This window comes from Gavia stellata, chromosome 21 (assembly GCF_030936135.1).
Source record: "Gavia stellata isolate bGavSte3 chromosome 21, bGavSte3.hap2, whole genome shotgun sequence".
Classification (NCBI taxonomy): Eukaryota; Metazoa; Chordata; class Aves; order Gaviiformes; family Gaviidae; genus Gavia; species Gavia stellata.
This window is the reverse complement of record NC_082614.1, coordinates 3,664,807-3,687,432: the sequence shown is the minus strand read 5'-3', so window position 1 is coordinate 3,687,432 and position 22,626 is coordinate 3,664,807. Positions and strand designations below refer to the sequence as shown.

The 22,626-nt window shown below is 63.5% G+C and overlaps 2 protein-coding genes across 2 annotated transcripts; one reads left to right on the top strand and one right to left on the bottom strand.

Moving 5' to 3' along the window:
- The first annotated feature begins 1,828 nt into the window (after positions 1–1,828).
- On the top strand, positions 1,829–3,667 carry SDSL (serine dehydratase like). Its single transcript, XM_059827863.1, has 7 exons — positions 1,829–1,996; positions 2,099–2,138; positions 2,232–2,371; positions 2,667–2,755; positions 2,863–3,090; positions 3,204–3,328; positions 3,474–3,667. The coding sequence occupies exons 1-7, from the start codon at positions 1,829–1,831 to the stop codon at positions 3,665–3,667; spliced, it is 984 nt and encodes a 327-aa protein (XP_059683846.1).
- A 4,849-nt stretch (positions 3,668–8,516) lies between these two features.
- Positions 8,517–15,451, bottom strand: LHX5 (LIM homeobox 5). The gene is made up of 5 exons (XM_059827849.1): positions 15,279–15,451; positions 13,340–13,563; positions 11,854–12,131; positions 10,277–10,442; positions 8,517–8,884 (listed from the first exon to the last, which is right to left on the bottom strand). The coding sequence occupies exons 1-5, from the start codon at positions 15,449–15,451 to the stop codon at positions 8,517–8,519; spliced, it is 1,209 nt and encodes a 402-aa protein (XP_059683832.1).
- Positions 15,452–22,626: the final 7,175 nt, after the last annotated feature.

Sequence of the window (22,626 nt, the reverse complement as noted above, 5' to 3'; positions counted from 1 at the left end):
TTCATTCTGAAGCCTAATGATGGTGTAAGCACCAGGGGGTTAGTTAATTCATTGCCACCAAAGGCCAGCTCCATCAGGGACAGGGCTGCCCTGGAGCCTGCACCTTGCTCAGTGCCTGTCACCAGTGGAGCTCTTGGGGGGGCTTTGCAGTGCCGTTTGGGTCTGAAATCTGGTATTCTGGGGTCTGTTTCACTTCTCTCCACTTGGCAGTGGGGCAGAGCCAGAGGGAGAGCAGGGGGGTTCCCAGCACACCCCATTTGGCTGTGTCACGGCTGTCGCGTGTGCCAGCTCGTGTGCAGTGTCCCCCCGCTTGGGACCCCCACAGAGGTGGACTGGACTAACCTTGTGCCAAAGCGATCTCTGCTTTCAGACTCCTCTGGCCCGAGGGAGAGAGAAATCCTCTGCGGCTGTGGGGCCAGGAGCCAGGGACAGACCTTCCTCCAGATCCCACCTTCCTCCTCCTCTCCCGTCCAAGACAGAACCAGCCCCTCTGTGCAGAGGTAGGGAGTGTGCTGGGGGAACCCTTATTCTGGGGGGTGTCCCCAGGGCTGGGTGGCAAGAAGGGGTCCTGGGGTGTCCCGGAGGAAAGGAGTGGGCTTTGCCTGGGGGCCTCCGGGTGCTGCTGGACCTCAGGGCTCAGCCCGGCTCTGGTTGGGTCCCTCCGGGCAATCCCCTCTCAAGGGATGCTCATGGGGCACCTGCACAAGCTGTGTGGGGACTGTCCCCCCCCCAGACCCCTCCTGCCTGGGGGGTCCCTGGTTTGGCCAGCCAGGAGCTGGGGGAGCTTGTCCTGGGGGGCTTACCCAGCTGGTGGGGCTGAGCCCCCCTGGGGACATGAAGCTTGGAGGGGGGCCCGGGGCTGCCGGAGCATGGGGGTCTTGGCAGGGTGGGCATAGGGGTGCGATGGCTTGTTTGGAGGTGATGGGGGGTGTCTCGGCTACCTGCCAGGGATTTGGGGTGCACAGGCTGCCCTTGCTACACTGGGGGTCTGGCTCAAATGGGCAAAGTCCTCAAATCCGCTGGGACAATGTGTTTCTGGCTGGACCTGAGAAGAGCTGGTGTTTGTGCCCAGCTGGCGGGGGCAAACCCTTGGGGACCCCCAAAGTCATTTGGGAGCTGCCTCTCCTCATCCCATCTCCTGGGCACCCACATCCCATCTCCTGGGCACGCGAAGGCCGCTGGGATTTGGCTGCTGGGGCTGCACGTGGCTGTCCCCACTCAGGGCACCCGGCACCGTGCCCGGGACACAGCTGGACGCTTTCGGCACAGATCCAGCCCCACGGTCAGAAAAACCTGCCCGGTGCTGAGCAAACAGCCAGGGCAATGTTTAACCCCTGCCCCTCGCCCCGCTGCACCACCGGACACGGGGACTTGGGGACACCGGCACGGCCCCTCCGACGTCACCTCTTCCTCCTCTGTCCTCCAAACTTTGCTGCGGCTGCGGGCAAGGAGCTGGGGACACGCAGCGAGGCCCCACGGGACACCAGGTAACCCCCGCCTTGGGGTGGCCCTGGCTCAGTCAGGGGACAGGGTGTGCGGGGGGAACCCGGGGACGCGGGGGCCTTGGGGACCAGGAGGATGGAGGATCGGGTGGCCCAGCTTGTCCTGGGGCTCTGGCAGGGCGGGCCCATCGCTGCGCCCCAGGGATCAGTGGTGCTGCATCCCGGAGCTGGGAGGGGACAGTGGGGACAGTCTTGTCCCTCCCGAGGGGCTCCTGTGCCCCGTACCGAGCCCAGGGTGGGCAGCAGGGCTGCAGGGTGGGGGTCCCCACGGGGAGCAGCCAGTGCCTCCCCCACCTCTCCCTGGCAGAGCATCCATTCCTGGGGCCATGGCAGCCCAGCCCGGCGGGGGCAAGAAGCCCTTCCACATCGTCTCGCCCATCCTGGAGAGCCTGCCCCTGTCCCAGGCGGCGGGCACCAAGGTCTACATGAAGCTGGAGAACGTCCAGCCCACGGGCTCCTTCAAGATCCGGGGCATCGGCAACCTCTGCCAGGAGGTGAGCGCGGGCACGGCATGGGCAGGGTGCTGCCTGTGCCCTTATGGGGGCACGGCGGGGGGACACAACCGCCCCCTTCCCTCCTTCCCTCCTGCCTTTCAGGCTGCCAAGAAGGGTTGCCGCCGCTTCGTTTGCTCCTCAGGTAATTGGGCCCCAAGCTATGGGGGATGCTCATGAGTAATATGGGGGGGCAGGGGGGGCCGAGCCCTGCCTGACCCCCATTTGTTTTATGCAGGGGGGAACGCGGGTCTGGCAGCAGCGTATGCGGCCAAGAAGCTGGGGTTGCCGATCACCGTCGTGGTCCCCAGCACCACCGGCCCTGCCACCGTGCGCAAGCTGGAGGAGCTGGGGGCGGAGGTGGAGGTCTCCGGCCAGGTACCCCCGCGGCAGCCCCCTAAAACCGGGATCTGGGGGGGACCAGAGGGGCTGAACCTGAGCTCAGCCTGCTCTGTGATGCCAGGGGTGTGCGTGGCAAACCCCATCCCAAAATGCCCCCCTCCTGCACCACCTGCACCCGGCATTGCAGCAGGGTCACCCTGGGGACCCCCACCTCAGCCCAGTGCCCCGCGTGGGTTTCTGGTGTCCCCCAGCCCCGCGGTGACAAGGGACCCGTCTCTGGGGTGCAAGAGCTGCATGCGGCCCACCTGAGCCCCCGTTGCCCCCACCCCAGGTGTGGGATGAAGCCAACAGAAGAGCCCTGGAGCTGGCACAGACCGAGGGCTGGGTCAGCATCCACCCCTTCGACCACCCCTTGGTGTGGTGAGTGCTGCCAGGGCTCAGCTCCTGCCCCCGCTCCCCATCCCTGGGGTCCAGGCTGGCTCGGGGTGCCCCTGGGCTCCATCCTCCCACCTCCCCTCGCCCTGCAGGCAGGGTCATGCCAGCCTGGTCCGGGAGCTGAAGGACTCGCTGGAGACCAAACCGGACGCCATCCTGCTGGCGGTGGGTGGCGGGGGGCTGCTGGCGGGCGTCGTGGCTGGCCTGCACCAGGTGGACTGGCAGGACGTCCCCATCATTGCCGCCGAGACCCGGGGGGCTCACAGCTTCCACGCGGCGCTGGCGGCCGGCCGGCTCGTCTCCCTGCCTGACATCACTAGGTGAGCCGGGCTTTGTGGGAGCAGCCACGCGTGCAATGAGTTGGCAGGTCTCAGCCCAGCTCACTGAAGTGTCCCGGGATCACCCTGATCGCCTTCCTCCCCGCCTGTCCCAGCGTGGCCAAGTGCCTGGGAGCCAAGACGGTGGCGGCGCGGGCGCTGGAGTGCACCCAGGAGTGCCAGGTCATCTCCCAGGTGGTGGAGGACACGGAGGCTGTGCGAGCCGTGGAGCAGTTCCTGGGTGAGCAGGGACCAGCTGGGCATGGCAGGGGTGACGGGGACACCGCCGGGTCTTGGGACTGGTCTGGGATGTGCCGGAGTCAGGGGGCTGGTGGGGACGGGGTGGGTGGGTGACTCAGGGTGTCCCCCTGCTCTTGTCCCTGCAGACGACGAGAGGATGCTGGTGCAGCCAGCGTGCGGGGCCGCCCTGGCCCTGCTCTACACGGGGCGGCTGCAGCGGCTGCAGCGTGAGGGGCGGCTGCGGACCCCGCTGGCCTCCGTGGTGGTGGTGGTGTGCGGGGGCAGCAGCATCCAGGCAGCCCAGCTGCGGGCCCTGAAGAGCCAGGTGGGGCTGGAGTGACACCCGCCCCGAGGAGGGGGACGCGACGGAGCCCTGCCAGTACCCTCTGCTTGCTTTCCTTCCAAAACAACCCAAATAAAGCCCCACTGCCTGGCGAATATGGTGCTGGACTCCTCCCGCAGCCTCTCCTCTGCACACAGCATCCATGTGGGGTTGGGGAAACTGAGGCACGCGGGGCGGATGAGACCAGGGCTCACGCTGCAGGCAGGGATGGAGCCGGGGCCCTGCCTGTGCCTCCCCTGCCTGTCCATGGCAGGACTGGGTACACATGTCCCGCTCTGCCCCTTCGACCTGCCGGGCATCCTCCTCCACGTCCCCCACCCCTCGGTCCCCCCGCCCCTGCTCCTCCCCAGGCTGTTCGGACTGCAGCTCCCTGCCTCAATTAGCAAGCGCTCTCTCTCTGACTAATTACTTTGCTACTGTCTTTATGCATTATTATTCTAATGATTATTAATTATTACAATCTTCTCCCATTCCTGCCGCACTGTCTGCGGTCAGAAGAGAACAACACACACAGACCCACTTGTTACGGTGATTTATTGGCAGAGCTCCCCGGCTGTGTTTAACACCCATGGGCTCCGAGGTGCACCGACACACGTGTGTGTGTGTGTGTACCCCATCCCGGACCTCCCGTGATCCCCCTTTTCCCCCCCATCCCACTCTTTTTCCCATTCCCCCCTTTCCTCCAGGCTTTCCTGCTCTCCCCCGTTCCCGCTCTCTAGTGCTGCATTTGCTTTTAGCCCTTTGCTGTCGCACCTCCCGGGGTTTTTTGCATCCCCCCAATGACTCTTCTCCCCCCTCCTTCCTCCCATCCCCGGGTGACTTGGGGTCTTGCTCCCACCGGGGCTCCCCAGCCCCGGCTGCTCCCCAGTTCCCCAGCAGAGCCCGTGCCCCAAGCACCACCCGGTGATGTGGGGCAGGGAGACAAGCCCTTTCCTGCCCCCAAACCCTTCTCAGCCTCCTCCTCCTCCCCTTCGGAGGAGAGGGGGCTCAGCCCCAGGACCAGCTCAGCCCCCCGATCACAGGCATCCCCCACGAAGCCCTTTTCCCCCGGCCAGGCGCCTGCCCCGGGACCTGACTGCCACCCCCCCAGAAACACCCTCCCCGCCTTCGGCCCTTTTCCCCTCTCCCCCCGATACCTCCCACCGCCCAGGCCAGCCCCCCAGATGCTTCTTGGAGGCCAAAACCCCATAAATCAAAACTCTGCCACTCCAGCGTGAGCAATATCTTATGTAAAAAGGTGTTTCCAGGGAGCACCGAAGGCTGGAGAATCCTATTACGAGGCACACTATTAATTATAAGGAGTCAGCCCAACCTGCTCCAGCCATTTTTTATCCCAGGTCCAAAACCTGATTACTTTCCACCTTCTGCAGACCTTCCCCTTCTGAAAAAAAAAGGGAAAAAGGTCAGGAAAAAAAAAAATAGCATTGATGTTTGCCCAACAGCTTTTGAAAAGAAGTTTATTCCCAGGACCAATGCTGCTCTGCCAGGGCCTGGGAGGAGCCGGGAGCTGGCGGAGTTTTTTCCACCGGCATGGTCCCAGGGGGGTTATTGCTGGTGGTGACACAGGCACGACCGCGGGGTTTGGGGTGACTCCCTGAGCACCCCAACAGGGAGCTTTGACCCTCCTTCCCTTGACGAGGGAGCGCTTGGGCTTTGGGTGCCGGTTGTGGGGGTGATTGGGCTTTGGATGTCCCTGGCAGGGACATGGGGGTGCAGGTTGTCTGGGGGACACCCCCCCAGGGGTGGGCATGGCCCCAGCTGGTGGGCTGTCACCCGTGGCCACCCTGCAGCTGGAGGCAGGCACGAACCCTGGGTGCTGCTGCCTTCCTGGGACTGCTGGGGTGACGGGGACCCCAACCCCAGCTGTGATGGGGACCCCAGCTGTGATGGGTTCCCCCGTCTTGGTTGTGATGCTGTACCCTGACCCTGGCTGCAGCGTGGACCCTGACCCCAGCTACAATGGGGACCTTGGCTGTGATGAGGACCCCAGTCTCAGCTGTGGTGCTGTACCCTGGTTGCGATGGGGACCCCGGCCCTGGCTGCGGCTAAGGGCTGGGATAACCAACGGGCTGAACCCAGCTGCTCCCTGCAAGGGCAGCTCCGGGGCCTGGACCCGGGCGCCGCGCTTTCCCCAGCCATCAGGTCCCTTCTGCCCGTGCCAAGCCGCAGGTGGGTGTTTGCCGGGACGGGCAAGCCCAGGGCAGCAGCAGCCCCCGGCCGGTGACTTGGGGGAAGGTTTGGATTCTGCACCCAAAGGTCCCTGCTTGGATGGCTGCTCCCACCGAGCCCCGTCCTCCCGCACAGAGCCCCCCGTGGCCCCTGCATGGGAGGTGGCAGCTTGGAGCATGCCAACATCATCCAAAATCCCTCCTGCAGCCTGTCCCCTGCCAGGGTCCTGGGGATGGGGTGCCCCACCAGCCTGAAAACAGCCCTGAGGTGTATGCCTTGGATTTAATAATAATAATCACAACAATAATAATAATAGCAGCCAGTGTTCACCCAGTGAATAACCTTGTGCTCCATTTTATAACCCTGAAAATGATGCTGGGAGTTATTTAACAACACATTGCCCTGTCCTTATAAGAAGCACCCGTTACCTGATAACACCAACAGCCTGGAAGGGGTGGAGCAGAAGGGAGTGGCTGGCTGCAGCCCTGCCTCAGTTTCCCCAGCTGTTAAAAGGGGAGAAGGTGCTTTGCTCAGTGGGTGATGAGAGTTCAGTGTCTTTGTGATGGCCCCAGCTCTTGGCTGAGGGATCCCTTGGGGCTTGGCCTGGCTCGTTTGCTACCCTCTTATTAATGCTGGTAATGGTATAGGAAGGATAAATTCCACCACTTGGCTGAACAGAGAAAATATGCAGAGAAGTGGCTGGCTTTTCATAAATCATCAGTGCTCCGTGCTACAACCAAGCCAGGACTTAAAATTCAGGTCAGGAGAGAGGGACTCATAAGCCAGCGAGGGAAGGTAATTTATTCTGTTTATATCTTTTTACTGCAAGACAAGGGGGGGGAAAAAACTCTGCCATGATTTTGCATTTTAAATATTAGTTCAGAGCTGCAGCCTGCCTTGGACTTTATTTATTTTTGTATCTCAGAAAACAAGAGAGGGAAAGGGGGGGCCTGGGGTGCTGGGGGAGGGTACACCCCTCCTGCCTGCCTTTGGTGCCCCCCTGGGGCAGATGGGGCAAAAGCTGTTGATGGTGTTCATGGACCCCCCTGCGGTGCCCCCCCCAGCACCCCTGCTGACCCCCCCTGGCACTCCTGAGGCTCCCCCACAGGGATGCTTTGCCAGCAGGGCTGTGGGTGCTGCCGGGGTGCCTGGGGGGGGTGTTCCACACAATATGTCCCCCCGCCACAGGAAGAAATGATGCACCAGCCTCTCTGCTGTGAGGGAAGGTGTCCCCCCCAGTGCTGGAGAGCTGGGGGTGATGGGGGGGCCTGGGGTGCTGGGTGGGTGATGCAACCCTGGATGCAGCAGCATCACCTTGTACAGGGGCTGTGGCACCCATCCCACCCGGGAGACTGACGGGGACTGCTCCCCCAGACCCCGCGCAGGGCTGGGGGACAGGGTGGGTGGGGTGGGGGGAGAGCAGGGCAGCCCAGCCAGCATCTCTCATGGTCTTTTCTTTTAAAAAAAAAAAAAAAAAAAAATTAAAATGAAAGGGACCAGGTGACCGAACAGTAGGTAACTAAAAGGTTTTTTATTCACATTGAACAACAAGAGCCATTCACACTAACAGCCTCCGCAAGAGGCAGCGGGGACAGGAAACCCACGACGCTTTCAGAAAACAACTCAACTTTTTTTTCTTTCCTTTTCCATTCTCCTTCCTTTTTTTTTTTTTCTTCCCCTCCCTCTATCCTCTCACCCCCTCCCTGGCACCACCCCCTCCCCGCCTTCAAAATAGAAAAATTCGGAGCCTCCGATGACTAAAGTACAATAAATAATCAGTAAACACAAAAACATACTTTATTTGTTTCTCCTTTATACAAAATAAAGAAACTAGAAGCAAAAACTATAATACATCCTTAAATTGGCGGAGCCTCCGGGAAACGTTGGGGTGGGACTCGGCATCGAGGCTCGGGTTTAATTTCCGCGGTTGTGGTGGTTGGGTTGGTTTTGTTTGGGGTGTTTGGGGTTTTTTTTTGTTTATTGGAGTTTTTTTGTTGTATTTTTCCCGTTTCTGCCTCTTTCTGGTGTCTTTTCTGCCGCGTGGGAGCCCAATCTCAGCCAGTCACTGGGGCAGCCCTGGGCCCGGCCCCCCCACACCACCACCACCCCCCCGCTGCTACCCATCACCAAAAACCGGGTCCAAACCCACCTTCTTCTTGGGGATAAAAGGGGAACAACAAAACCAAGGGCAGGGGAGGGGCCGGGGGGGTTATTCCTGCTATTCCCCATTCCCCCCCGCCATGAGGTGGTAGGGGATAATTAAAAAGGATGCTAATTAGCAGGGGGGAGCCCTGCCCCAGCCCCCCCTCCCCAGGCACCGCCGGGGCGGTGGGACCTGTGTCCAGGCGAGTTCAGCTTTGGTCCGAGAGGCGGTGGTCCCGACGCCGGCGGGGGGGGTTCTTCGGGGCCGGGCACCATTCATTGCCCACCCCCCCAGTGTTGGGGGGAAGGTGCCGGGAGGGGGAGGTAGCGGGGTGGCCCCAAGGTCCAGAGGGGGTTCTGCGGTGATGGGGAGGGCACGGGGGGATGCAGGGATGCGTTTTGGCATCGGAGGGGGGTCTTTATCCGGCGATGGTGACATGATGCGCCCTGGTGCAGGGTGGGGGGGACACGCGTGGGCTGGGGGAACGTGGGGGTGCTTTCCCCCTCCACACGCACACGCGTGCCCGCGCCAGGCCTACCACACCGCCGCCTCGCTGAGCTCCGGGTTGGGGTGCGAGAGGGCCCCGCTGTAGCCGCTATTGCTGGACATGGAGAAGGGCGGGCTGGGCCCCCCACTGAAGACCTCCCCCGGGATGGGGTGCAGCGAACCGGTCATCCCCGGCTCGGGGCTGGGGGTGTCGGGATGCGAGATCATATCCGTGTACCTTTGGTTTTCTGAGGAGTGGTGTCCGCTTAGGGGGGGCTCCAAGGGTCCCAGGGGCGTGGAGCCGGGTCCTGAGTTCTGAAGGTAGCTGGAGTCGGCCGGGGACTGGGCTTGGGAGGGCGGCCCGTGGGGGAAAAAGTCATAGTTGCCTCCCGGTCCATAGTAGTCACCTTGGTAATCTGCGGGAGGGGAGAGAAAAGGATGGAGCTGGTCCTCCAGGGCCAAAACCCTTCCAAAATCCCACCGCTCCCCATACCCAGCCCTGTCCTTCCCCCTCGGGCACAAGCATGACCCGGACCAGTGTGGCTGTCCCGTCCGAAATACTCTGCCGGCTCCTGGGGTGCGTGGCCCAAAGAGCCGGCTGCAAATTTGAGCCTGACCCGAGAGAAATAAACCCGTCCTAAGGGCTGCAGCGCTCATCACCCTCTCCCTGCCTGGCCTGGAGGGAGGGAGGGGATATAGGGGAGCGAGGGGGGGATATAGGGGGGTGAGGAGCCCGGGGCTGGGGCAGCTGGGGTGGGAGGATGGGCTCAATTTAATGCTTAGTTAATGGGCGGGGGGAAATAGATATAAAAAGGGAATGGGGGGAAAGTGTATATAAAAAGGGAATGGGGGAAAATAGATATAAAAAGGGAATGGGGGGAAATAGATATAAAAAGGGAATGGGGGAAAATAGATATAAAAAGGGAATGGGGGAGAGTGTATATAAAAAGGGAATGGGGGAGAGCGTATATAAAAGGGGAATAGGGGAAAAAACATATATAAAATGGGGAAAAAATATATAATGGGGAAATTATATATGTGTTTAGCAGCCTGGAAGGGATCTAGAAACTAACTGCAGGGCAGCAAGGGGTGCCTGGAAAGCCCCTGGTCAGAGGGGAGGCTTTGAAAACACAGCTTATGGGGGGGTCTGTGGGGAGAGGGGGCGGTGGGGCCGCCCCGCTGCGCCCATCGCGTCCCGTCGGGGCGGCGGGGGGCCGGCCCGTCGGCAGTGACCTTCCATATGCTGCGGGCCCGGGAGGTAATTGGAACAAACGCGGCCTGAAAGGGGCACAAAAGCCCCGCAGCTGGGGCTTTGTTCGCGGGAGAGGGGCCGCGCCGCCCCGCCACAATGCCCGGCCCGTGGGGGCGTGCGTGGACGTGTCTGTGTGCGCAGACGGTGCCGTGCGTGTGCCGGGGGGTGAGCGGGCGTACGCGTGCGGGGATGCACATCCCCGCGCTGGTGCGTGCGTTGCACAGCCGTGGGTGCGCACACGCGTGGGCGCGCGCAGCTGCCTCTGGGTGGGTGCGCACACGCGTGGCTCCGCACAGCCCGGTGGGTGCATGCACAGATGCTGCGGCGTGCGTGGGGCGGGCCGGGATGCTGCGGCGGGCGCGGGTGAGCCCCCCCCTCACCGTCCCCTCGGGGCACCGGGTGGCTCCGCTGCCCGCGGAGGGGGGTCGGGGAGCGGTGGGGAACGGGGGGCAGAAGGAAAAACCCACGGAGAAGCGGGAGAGGAACAAAGGGAAAGGGGAAGAGGGAGGGAAGGCGGGGGGGGGACGGGGCAGGGCCCCCGCGGACGGTCCCTCACCTCCGTAGTACGTGTAGGGCGTCGAGCCGAGCATCTCGGACTCGTCGAGGCGGCCGCCGAGGGGCCGCATCCTGCGCGGGCTGCGGAAGAAGGCGTGCCGGCGGGCACCCAGCGCGCTCAGCTGCTTCATCCGCCGCTCCTTGGACCGACGGTTCTGGAACCAGACCTGCGGCCCGGCCGGCGTCAGCACCCACCGGGGATGGGGGACCCCGCTGGGACTGGGGACCCACCCCCCCCGCCCCAACTTTGGCCGGGGAAAGGGATGGAAGTCTTGCACCCACCTGGGAGGGGATGGGTTTTCCCACTGATGGGTGGTTTTTAATGACATCCCCCCCCCATCCTGCTGCCACTAGCCCTCAAAGGTGCAAATAATGAGAGATATTAAAATCCTGGGCCCCCCCGGCTGCATCCCCCCATGCGTATCCTCAGCCTGCCTGTCCCTACAAGGGAGAGCGGGGAAGGGGAGAGGGCAGCCAGAAAATACAGGAGGGAGAATTTTCCCTTATGGGGGGGAAAGAAGGAAGGAAAAGAGGGAAGGGAAATGGGGGGAGGAACTCTGGATCGTGGCAGAAGTAGGTGGCAAGCGGGGAGCAGGGAGATGAGCACCCACTGTGGCGGGCAGGGAGTCAGAAGAAAAGGCGGCCGGTGGGGATGGAGATAAAAGGGAAGGGAAAGACGCAGCCGCCTCGCTACAGGGCATCGCCTCATCTGAACCCCATGGCCTCAGCCCACGCACGCCTTTCCCCCGGCCTGGTGGGTGTCTGGATTATTGCCCCACTCCCCCCGTGTCCCCTGGGGACGGAGCAGCTTGGGGGAACGAGCACATCACACCCCTCCGGGGACTTCTCCCGCTCCCCTCTGCTGGGAGCCAGGACTCGCAGCTCCGCTACCGGCAAAGCCGGAGAGTCCTCTCCTATTAATGCCTCTATTAAAGCCCATTAATCCCTACATTTCCGCAGGGATTTTCTTCACGGGGGCAGTGTGGTGAGGAAGTGCCGGGCTGCCTGCAGAGCGCACCGGCTTCTTGCCTTCACAAGGCCGGAGCATCCGTCTCCCGGCCACGCCGGAGGGTCCTGCTCGGCCTGGGGGAAGCTGGGCCGCTGGCTTGGCGAGTGGCAGCAGAGGAGCCCGGCCTGCTCCCATTTCGGGGCTGGTTTTCATCTCTTCCCATGGAATCCATGCGTTAAAGCACAGGGTGGGGGATCCCCGCCAACCCACGGGAGCGTGGGGTGGGTGCAGGGCTGGGCCTGGGGTGACGTTGGTGGGGGACGGGTGGGCTTTGCCTGTCCCCCTTTCCCCAGCTCGTGGGGCCGGCCTCAGCGTGCCAACCCCTCTGCAGCACCCGGGGGAGACCCTCGCGGCCTTGAACCCTCTGGGATCCCACCAGCACCCCTTCTCCTTCCCTCCCCAGGTGGGTCCTTTCCCTGTCTCTGCTCCACAAGAGGAAATCGCCCCCTGAAGCTCTGATGTCACAGGAACCTGGGTCTGCGGTGGGAATGATGTCGCTGGCCAGCCCCATGACATTACGCCGTCAGGGTTGGGGGACGAGCCAGGGCGGTGGGCTGGGGCTGCCCTACCTGGATGACTCTCATGTTGAGGCCGGTCTCCTGGGCCAGCTGCTCTCGGATGTGGCGGGTGGGTTTGGGGGTGGCGGCGAAGGCAGCTTTGAGGGTCTCCAGCTGCTTGGCTTTAATGGTGGTGCGGGGCCCCCTCCGCTTGGTGCCCGAGTTCTGCTCCTCGTTCTCGTTGTTGGTGGTCTCCTTGTCCGAGGAGGTTGAGTTGTCCGTCTCCTTGGTGTCGTCCTGCATGGGGTCCTGGAGATCCGGGGACAAACTCCTGTCTGTACATGAGGACACTGTAAAGGAGACCCAGAGAGGAAAGGGGTGGGGGGGGCAGGTGACTTAGGGGAGAGATCAGCCCCCCTCTCCTCTGCCCTCCCCGGCCCACCCAGCCTGGCTGCTTTTCAGGAGAGGGGTTGGGGGGTGCTGGAGAGCGGCAAGGGGTGCAGATGGCCTCTGCCCCCCGATACCCCTAAAGCATCATCCCCCCAACATCACGCAGAGCTCCAGGCAAGAACCGCCCTACCCGAACCCGTGCACCGGCTCGCCCTGGCCCTGGTGCCAGCTGGGGGGAGCTGGGGAGGGGGCGATCCCCCAGGCCCACCGCAGCCCCCAGCGCTCCCCCTCACCCCCCCTGCGCCTTTCACACCAGGAAGCGGGATGCGCCACTGGGAAAAATGCAAGTGGTCCCTGTCGGGGTTTGGGGGGGGTCTCCAGTCACTGCCTTGAGCCTGGCTCACTGCCCCCTCCCAGCCACCCCCCCCCGGGGACCCTGATGCCAGCACCCCCCCCCAAGGCCAAGCTCTACTCGCCTCGCTCACAGCAGCGGCCCCACTGACTGGCGTGGCAGGATCCGGCCCCGGGTGCTGGACGGAGAGAGAGCCCACGGAAGGGGGTGAGCACAGGCGCCTGGCATGGCTGGGACAGCAGGAGTGGGCCTGATCCTGCTGTCCTGACGCAGAGACAGCTTCCAAGGAAGTCAAATGGGAGCTTTGCCTCTGGGTGAAAGGAGGCGAAGGATCAGGCCCACGGCGCGGGGGGACCGGGCAGGCTCTGGGGTGTGGGGGGCTCCGGGGCCAGACCCGGGGGGGTGTCCCTGTTCCTCACCGCCCCCCATCCCCGCTGCCGTAGGGGCCGTGCGCGGGGCAGGAGCCGGGGGGGAGGCGGGGAACAACGCTGCGGGGCTGCACCTCGGCCGCCGCTCATCCCACGCGTGTCCGCGTCCCGCGTGGGGTGGGGTGGTGGTGTCACAGAGGCTTCCGCCCGCTTCGAAGGCTTTCACCCCAAATCCCTCCCTCCCCCCGCGGATTCACGGGGGCAGGGGGTCGGGCTGGCTGCAGGGTGCAGCCCCTCGCCCCGCAAGGCGAAGCCTCCTCGCCGGTGCGGCGGGAGGTGCGGGCGGTGCGGCGGGAGGTGCGGGCGGCGGTCGGGCGCTGCCTGCTCCTGCCCGTGCGGGCGGCAGGGACGCGGCCCCGGGCGCTGCGGCGGGCTGAGCCGCTCGTACCTGAGTTGAGGCTGCTTTCCTTCAAACTGGGAGAGTTCAAATAATCCTCTTTGCAAACAAATTTGTTTTCGTCTATGATATAGAGTTCCTCGCCCGTGGAGAGCTGCTTGTTGCAGACCATGCAGGTGAAACAGTTCAGGTGAAAGACTTTATTCCGGGCTTTCCGGACGAGGTCGCTGGGGGAGATGCCTTGGGAGCAGCCGGCGCATTTGGTACCAAACCTCCTGGAGAAGGGGAGAAAGGCGGGAGCTGGGAGCCCCGGCGGCGATGGGCTGCGGGGGTTGGCGTTTATACCGATCCCCCTCCCCAAAATCCCACCGCGGGAGCCTGATCTTCCAGCATCTCTCGCTGGGAGATTTTAGGGGAGCAGGCGATTCGCACCCCTTGCCCCTTTGCGGCGAGGAGGAGGAGGACAGCCTTCAGCCCCGCGCAGCCCCGCTCGCAGGCGCCGGGTGGGCTACTGAGAGAGCTCGGGTTTGGGGGGAGGGGGGGGGGTCCCCACCCGGGGGGGGAACCCACATGAGCATCCTCCACCGGATTTGGCCGCAGAAGAGCCGGAGGGGAGGGCGGCGGGGGTTCCCCTCCGCGCTCGGCGGGCGGGGGGGGGTGTGGTGTGTGGATTTCGTTTCAGCCGGTGCCTCCCGGGAGGGGAACGGGGGGGGCTCGGCTCCGCCCGGCACCGGCCTGAAAATCCCGGGGAGAAAACGGGGCTGGTTATGGCCAGAGCGACGGAAAAAGGGAGCGGCGGGGCGGGGGGCACCGCGCACCCAGAACAACGACGGGCGGCGGCGGAGGGAGCCCCGCTCCCCGAAGCGGCCCGGGGTCCCCAGCCCGGCGCCAGCACCGTCCCGCTCTCCCGGGGGGGATTTTTCCTGGTGGGGAACAGCGCTTTGGGAATCTCCGATTTTCCTTCCCTTCGCTGGAGGCAGAGCGGTTTTTTCCCCAGAAGATGCCGGTTTTTGTTAAAAAAAAAAATTAAATTCCAGGGAATCCGAATCGGCTGCAAACGATCTCCCCAAGGAAAAAAACAAACAAACAAAAAAACCCAAAAAATAAACAAAAAAACCCCCAAAAAACCCAACCAAACCAAGAAACAAAAAACCCCAAACCCCTTCAAACCCCCAAACGAACAAATAAACAAAATAACCCACAAAAAACGCTCCCCAAACCCGGGAGCGGGGCTGCCGCTGCCCGGTCCCCGGGGGAGCCGGGGGCTGCAGGCCCCTGGGGTGCCCACGCAGGGTCCCCCCCCCTTTTTTCCCCTCCGGTCTCGGCACAACTTCTGCCTCCCTCGCTGCTCCCCGTGACGTTGATGTAGTGAGGGCATTAGGAGTCATAAGTCATCGCCCCCCCGCTTCCCACCCCGGCCCCTAATTTCCTCAGCGGCACCTTATCGCAGTCATTAGGGGCGTTTAAGGAGCGGCGGAGAGCGGGGCCCCGTCGGGGTCGGGGGGGCCGAGGTTTTGGCCACCGTCTTCACCGGGGCCTGCGGTCCCGGGAGGGGGGCGAGGAGCGCCAGGCCGGGCCCGGAGCGGGGGGACACAGGCGGCTGCCGCCGGGATGCCCACCGGGGCCTGCCGCGACGGGGCGGCCGGTGGCACGGGCGGAGCGGGGCCCGGTGCTGGTGGAGGCAAGGTCATGGGGAGACTGGGGGGGGGGCACAGCCTCGCCGCCCCCACCTCAGGCTGCAGCAGCGGCCGTAGCGTAGCCGCCGCCCCCCGCGCCCCGGGGCTCCCCCGGCCCGGGGGGCTGCTTCCCCGCCGGAGCGGTGGGGCAGGCTCGGTGCGGATCCCCGGCAGAGAGGGATGGGCGGGGAAGCGGGGAGCCCCCCAAGGTCCCCCCAGAGCTCCGGGGGAGACCCCGGAGAGGCACCGGGGGCCGGGCGCGGTGTGAACCTCCGCGCCCTCTCGTCCCCGTTGGCGGGGGGGGACACACTCACCTGAAAAAGTCATTTTTGCAGTAGAGTTTGCCTTCCCGGGAGAAGCATTTCTCGGTCAGGTTGCACTTGCACTCGCAGCACTGGACGCATTTGATGTGCCATGCCCTGTCCAAGACGTTCAGCAGGAACCGGTCCAAAATCGGCCTCTCGCAGCCCGCACAATGCACCATCATAACCTCCGCCGGGGGATGGAGACGCGCAAAGGAGAAGTCAGCCCCGCGCCGGCACGCGCCGGCGGCTCAAAAAATGCAGGAAAAGGAGGATAATGGAATAAAATAAAAAATTATTTAAAAAAAAAAAAAAGAAGAAGAAGCGGGAATAACGAAAAATTCAGGGGAGGGGAGCGGAGCGGCTGTCAAGTTCTTCCCCCTCTTCTCTCCGGAGCCTCGGCGGCGGGAGGGAAAAAAACCGATGCCCCCCCAAAAAAAAAAAAAAAAAAAAAAAAAAGAAAAATCCAAACCACCCCCGAGCAATAATAACAATACTGCTGATAACAAGAATAATAACCCCCCCCCAGTCCCCCCGCCGGTCCCTCCGGAGCGCCCCGGGAGCCGGCGGAGCGGCGGCCTCGCTGCTGGCGGGCTCTGCGGCAGCGGGCGCGGCGGGAGGGGTGCATGAACCCCCCCCCTGCAGCCGGCAGCCCCGGTGCCTCGCTGTGCTCCGCCGCCGCCGCGCCGCCACTCTCATGCTGTCCCCATCGCCAGCTTTGTCCCCCGCCTTAGTAATTCGCGCATCCTTATTCAGATTTAGTGACGTCGAGGCCCGCGTCGCCCCGGCTGCGGCCAATGGGAGGCCGGTAACCATGGCAACCTCTTAATTTATAGCATATCTAAATTGGCTCCAGCCTTGTGCTTGGCACAGAGGGAAAAAAACAACGCGCCTCTATTGTTGAGGGTGGCTTGTACCTGTGCCGCGAAGTGAGTATGCACCTGGCTGGGGGGCCGGGGGGGGCCCCGCTGCAGCCCCCCCGCTTCCCCAGCGAGTCTCCTTCCCTTTCCCCCCTTCCTCTTAACGGGGAGGGCCGGGGGGGGGCCGGCGCTGGGCTGGGGGAGAGCATCACCCGCCTTGGGGCTGGGGGCAGTTTTGGTTTTCGCGCAAGAGGGCGGCGGGGGGGGGGGGGGGGGGGCGGCAGATGCTTTTGTCTGCAAGAGCAACAAGCGGGAAAAAGGGGGGGGGGGAATTTTGGGGGGGCGGGGGGAGGGCCGGCTCCTCCGCGCAGCCTGGCGGGATGAAAAGTTCCCCCGGCAGCGCGCTGCGCGGAGGTATGCGGGCCCCCCCCCCCCGCCACCACCCCCCCCCCCCCCCCCCCCGCCACCCCCGGCCTTTGTCCCACGGGCCTGCCGCCTTCCCGCCCCTTCCGCGCCCCGCGTAGGTCGCTGGCAAGCCCCGGGAGGGAAAGGGGGCCGGGGGCGGCCCGGGGGGGGGGCGGCGGGCACTGCCCCCTCGGACACTGGTTTTCTCTTTAATTCCAGGTGCGGCGGAGCTGTAAACGGCCGGCTGGCCGTGCGGGAGGGGACGGAGAGCAGGATTGGACCCGGCGCTTGGGGGGAATGGGGGGGTTCTCTTCTGTCTGGGGCCGCGGCACCAGCCCGGAGCTCCCCGCCGGAGCGGCGCGGTCGGTGTGTCGGGCGGCCCCGCCGCCTCTCCCTCCCGTTCCCCGGGATTCGGGGAGGGGACGGGGCGGCCCTGGGGTCCGGCCGTGCGGGGAGGAGGAGGAAGGCGGCGGGGCAGGTGAAGGCCGGCCCTCCCCTCCCCTTCCCCGCCCGGTTCTCCAGCCAAAATCTCTAAATTTACAATTTATTTTTCCTTCTTTTTTTTCTTTTTCTTTTTTTTTTTTTTTTCCCGGGGAAGAAGGGCTCGGCCAAAGCCCGCTCCGGCCCGGCAGCCGCGGAGCATCCCGCCGCCGCGGAGCATCCCGCCGCCGGCTCCACACCGGGGCGCGGAAACGCTGCCGGTAGCGATAAAAAGAAAAAAAACCAAAAAACAAACCAAAACCAAATCCCTCCGCGGAAAAAGGGCATCGGTGGGGAAGTGGAGGCGGTTTGTGGGTGCCCTTGGGTAGGGGTGTGCGTGGCAAGAGCGAGAAACGAAATAAGAAAATACAGAGGGAAGAGACTAGGGAAAAAGAGAGAGAAGGAAAAGGGAAATAAAGGGACAAAAAACACAGAAGGAAAGAGAGGAAATGTGTCCGGGGGAAAAAAAAAAAAAAAGACTGAGAAGGAGAAAGGAAAAGAGAGAGAGAAAGGGAGAGAATGAAGAAAAATAAATTAAGGGAAACGAAAAAAAGGAAGGCAAGAAGGAGAGACGGAAGGAAAAACGAAAGAAAACCGAAGAAAAAATACGAGAAGGAAAAAGAAGGGAAAAAAGAAGGAAAGAAAGAACGAAGGAAGAAATAAATAAAAATAAAGAAGGCAAGAAAGGAGACGGAAAAATGAAGGAAAAATAACGGAAGAGGGAAAATGAACGGAGGAAAGAAATAAAAAGAAAGAAAGAACGGCGAGAACGGAAAAGAAAGGAAACGAAAAAGAAAGCGCGACAGAAAAGCGCCGGAGCGAGCGAGCGAGGAAGAGGAGGGAAAATACAGAAAACAAAGAGAGGAGGAAAGGAGGAAGGGAAGAGAGAGGAAAAGAAATAAAAAAGGCAATAAAATAAAAGGGAAGAAATGGGCAAGACAGGCGAAGGCGAAGGAAGAGGGGCCCGACCGTCGCCGGCCGCGGCCGCGCTCACGCCCGCGCTCGCGGGGGGCTCCTTGGCTTTTCGGGGGAATTTTTCTGGCTGCTCGGGGCGGGGGGGGAATTTCGGGGAAGGGTCCCGGGGAAGCAGGGCAGCGGGGACAGGGCTCGGGGGCCCGGGAGCGGCGGGGCTCCCGGCCCCGCTCCCCACCGCCGCGGGAATCTCCCACGGCCGCGGAGCGCGGAGCAAACCGGCGCGGCGTAAATACCAACGGAACGATGTATTTAGGGAGGTACGCGTATGTACATCCACGGCTCCGCGCGTGTGCGTGGATAGCAATATATACGCACACGCCTATGCGTGCCCATCTATACGCGCACACGCGTGTCCGTGTGCCCCGCGGCGCTGCCCGCCCGTCCCGCCGGTGGAGCCCCGCTCGCAGACACCGCACGCTTTTCTTCCCACGGAGGGACGCGGGCGCGGGTGGCGGCCCGGGCAGCCCCGCTGCGCCCCGACGGCGGGGCAGGGAGCGGCGTGGGGGGACGCGGCGGGGCGTGGGCCCCGGTCCCGCGCCGTAACGGGCTCGTAGGGATAATCGTATGGATAACCGGGTTCGTATGGATAACCCGGAACGCGCCAGCAAAGGGTGCGTGAGCGGCAACTCACGCGTTTGCCCGCGTCCCCTCTCCCGCCACTCGCACCCCCGCGCAGCCCGGACCCACGGACCCCCGTGGGCCTCACTACCGGCCGGCCGGGGCTTCCCCCGCCCTGCCCCGCCGCCGGGCCCGTCCCCCCCGCCGCGACGCCGCTCTGCAGCCCGTACCCGCAGCCGGGGACCCCCCCGCTGTCCCCCCGCGGCGGGGCAGGGGCGGGGGGGGGGGCGGTGGCGGGGGGTCCCGCTCCCCGCTGCAGGGCTCGGCTCCCTTTTTCGTTTAAAAGTAAAGGAATAAATAAAGCCAAGGGGAAGGGGAGGGGGGGGGACCCCAAAGAAGCGAACGCCCCCCCCCCCGCCCACCCCGCCGGCCGCATTCCCCTGTGGTAATTCAGGCACCGCGATATCCGCCTGTATGTAACTAATAAACCTATTGTGTTTTAACAGGGTGATGCACGGAGAAGCAGCGTCGCTTATACAAGATGTTGATGGAATTTACTATATATATATAAAAAAAAATCCCCTTTCAAGAATAAAGTGTATCAACTTACACCACAACAGACGGCAGAGGGATAAGTGAAACAGACAAAAGACAAACAAGATAATAATCTGTTTCCAATCAGTTAAGCCCTGTAGAATTTGTAATACGCGGTTTGCATATTCCCCCTGTGTTTTGTAATTAATTATCTATCTGTTGGGATGCTCCGCCGCCGACTTTGTTGATATTTGCAACTATTTTCAGTCGGAGGCGGCCGTCACGCCGGGGAGCGCGGAGGAGCGCGGAGGAGCGCGGAGCGGGGCCAGGCTCCGCCGCTCTGCCCGGCCCGCGGAAGGCGAAGCCGAGCCCGGGCGCGGCGGGAGGTGGCGGTTCCGCGCCGCTCCGCGCTCCTCCGCGGGGCTGCTGCCGGCGGGAGCGCGTTTGGGGGGCGGGCGAGGCTTCTCCTCCCCGCGTTCCCCTCCTTCCCCCCGGTCAGAGGGGGACGGTGCAGGTTTTAACATTAAACAAACCCAGCAAGCGTCTCCTCGCCGGGCCATAGGCGTTTCTGAGTGACTGCGTTACAAATTGTAAATTTAAATAGCTCACAGGATTCATTACCTCCCGCGTCTGATTTCACCCAGCCGTGAAAAATTGTCCTGGTGTACCACTGAGAAAGGGTTTGCTGCAAAGAGCCACAGCCTAATCACCAGCTTTCTCTCGCCAACAAAAGTGTAATTATTTTGTTTTGGGTGTAAATATAACCCACGATACAAAAAAAAAAAAAAGAAAAAAAAGAAAAGATGAACCTCCAGCAGCGCCTGAATGCATTACAGGCCGGTTAAAAAGAGCCGTCCTAAATTAATACCAAGGTTAAAAGGGGAAGGCAGCTGGGACATGGAAATTTCCGTATTGCGGGGGGGGGGCGAGGTGCGTGGGAGTGTGTCTGCGGGCGTGCGTGGTCACACCGCCGGCAAACAATGCGGCACCCCCGCCCCGCACGGCCGCGGAGCCCCACGCAGCCCCCGCGGGGCCAGCCGGACCCCCGCCCCCCCGCAAAGAGGGGGGTCCGAGGAAGGGCCGGGGTCCCCCCCCCGCGGTGCTGGGCAGAGGGGATGCCCCAGCCCGGCCCGGGGGGCTCTTTGCTCCCCGCGCGTGTTTCTGTAAACGGCGGGGGGGGCGTTGGAAAAAACAAACCAACCAACCAACACACCCCCCCCCAGCGCGGCCCAAATGCAAAGGAAGAACCGGGGAGGTTTTATTTTTGTTTATCCCCTTTTTCTTGTTTTTAACGAATTTATTGTTTCCTTCCCTCCGAGCTCCAGCCCGGGCCTTCGGCGGAAGGAACGGCGCAAAACGAACGGCGATGCCGGCGCCGGCGGCGGGGTGAAGCTCCGGGAGAGGCGGAACGGCTGCGGGCTCGGCGGTTTAAAGGGAAAAAACGAAACCAAAACCCCCCAAACCACCAAAAATAAAATTAAAAAAAAAAAAAAAGCCCAAACAAAAATGAAAACACAAAAAAATCGGGCGCGGGGCAGCGGGGCGGGAGCCGGTAGCCGCAGAGCTCGGCGGCCCGTCGGTGCGGGCCCGGGTGCGGAGAGCGGCCCCGCCGAGCGCCCCGACTCCCCCGCGGTACCGCGGCGGGGCGGCCCCAGCCCGGGCCCGGGCTGCGGGGGCTGCCGGAGCCCCGGAGCTCGCCCCTCCCGGTTTTGGGGGCAGCTAGCGCCGACCGAGGTGCCCCTTCTCCCACCTCCCCGCTCCCCTCGCCCTTTCCCCGGCCGTGATTTCCCGGTACCGCTCCCCCCGCCCTCCCCACAGCCGTTTTAATCAGTTCTTTTTTTTTTTCCGTGGGCAGCGGTAATTGGCGAAGCTTTAATTGCCCCCCCACCCCCCCCGAGCCCCTCCTAGCTCCGGGACGATGCCGGGGCCCCGTTCCCATCGCCCCGACGGTTCCCCGGGGCTTAACCCGCCCCCGGCTCTCCCTCCCCGGGCCCGGAGCCCCGTGGCTGCCGCTCCCCGCGATGCCGAATCGCGGGTGGGCAAAGGCTGGCTGTGAGCTGCGTGTGTTGCAATAAACGAACCGGAGACAGCCAAACCCAGAGCTTCGGAAACTTATTGACTCGAGGGGGGATGCGGCGAAGGACTCGCTCCAAATTTCCTCGGGTGATCCCCGGCCCGCTACAACCTCCCGCCGATGCGACCGCCCCCCCGGAGGGGCTGCTCGAGCCGTTCCCACCCGCTCCCCCCACCGCCTTCCCGCTAATGAGCGTGTGTGTTGACACGGCGAGGCGATGCCCCCGTTTGCCTTTGTTTGGGAGGTGTGAAAGAGGGAATCTGCATGAGAAAAGCCGGCGGCAACCGCGGAGCTCCGCATAGCAGCGGCGGGACGGAGCGAGCCGGTGCGTGGGGAGTCCGCCCCGGCGGGGCAGAAGCCCCCGGAGCGGGGGGGGGGGGGACGGGACGGACGGGGATGCGGGGGGGCAGGGCTGAAGCTGGGGGCTGTGGTGCTGTTTGCAAGCCAGAGAGGGGAAGGGAGCTCGTCCCGCTGCTCCCGTCGGGGGTCGGGGCTGAGCCGGGCGCTGGCAGGGGTTTGACCCCCGCGCACCCCCCGCACACGGGAGCCCCAAAACTGGCGGGGCGCTGGGCTGTGCCCCCCCGGCTCCCTCCCCCTCCCTTGGACTTTCTTGGGAAATAGGGAGGGGGGAGCACACGGCCCGCACCTGCGGGCGGGATGAGGGGGCGGGTTACAGCGCTCCCACCTTCCTGCTAACGGGCACCGTGGGGCGACTCGGGGGGGGACACACACTGGGGTGAGCTGAGAGCGCCCCGAATCCACGCGTGCCGCGGAGCCCAGGGGGGCAGTAAGGGCGGCGGGGGGCAGCTCCGGCGGGGAGGGCGGTTTGCGGCGGAAAGCGGAGCAGGGCCGCTGCTCTCTCCCTCCCGCGTCCCGGGTGGGCGCGGAGCCCCGCTCCGGGACGGGTCCTTGGGCAGGGCTGAGCCCCGGGATGCAGGAACCCTGCCGGGATCCCGGCCCCGAGCCGCGCCGGGTCCCGCCGGCCCCCCCGAGCCCTGCCCGGCCCTGGCACCACGGGGTCCCCCTCCGTGTCCCCCCCGTGTTCGCCGCTCCCCCGGGTCCCGCCCGCCGTGTGCCGCCCGGCCGGCGCCGCGGAGCTCTCCAGGGTGCTGAACCGCGCGGCCCCCAACGGGCCCCGCCGCCCCCGGCCCCGTCCCGCCGCCCCCGCCTCGTCCTGCGGGCACGGGGGCACCGGGCAGGGCTGCCCCCCTCCACCCTTCCCCTCCTTCTTTATTTCGTTCGTTCGCTCTCGCTCGCTCGCTCATCCCCTCTCTGTTTTTCTCCTTTTCTTTTTTTCCGGTTTCCTCCTTTTCTTTTTTCCGGTTTTATCTTTTTTTGTTTGTTTGTTTTTGTTTTCCCCTTTTCTCCCCACCCCCCCCTACCCCCCCGTTTTTCTCCTGTTTTTTTTCTTCCGGTTTTCTCCCCCTTTTTTTTTTCTTTCTAATTTTTCTACTATTCTCCTTTTCTTTTTTTT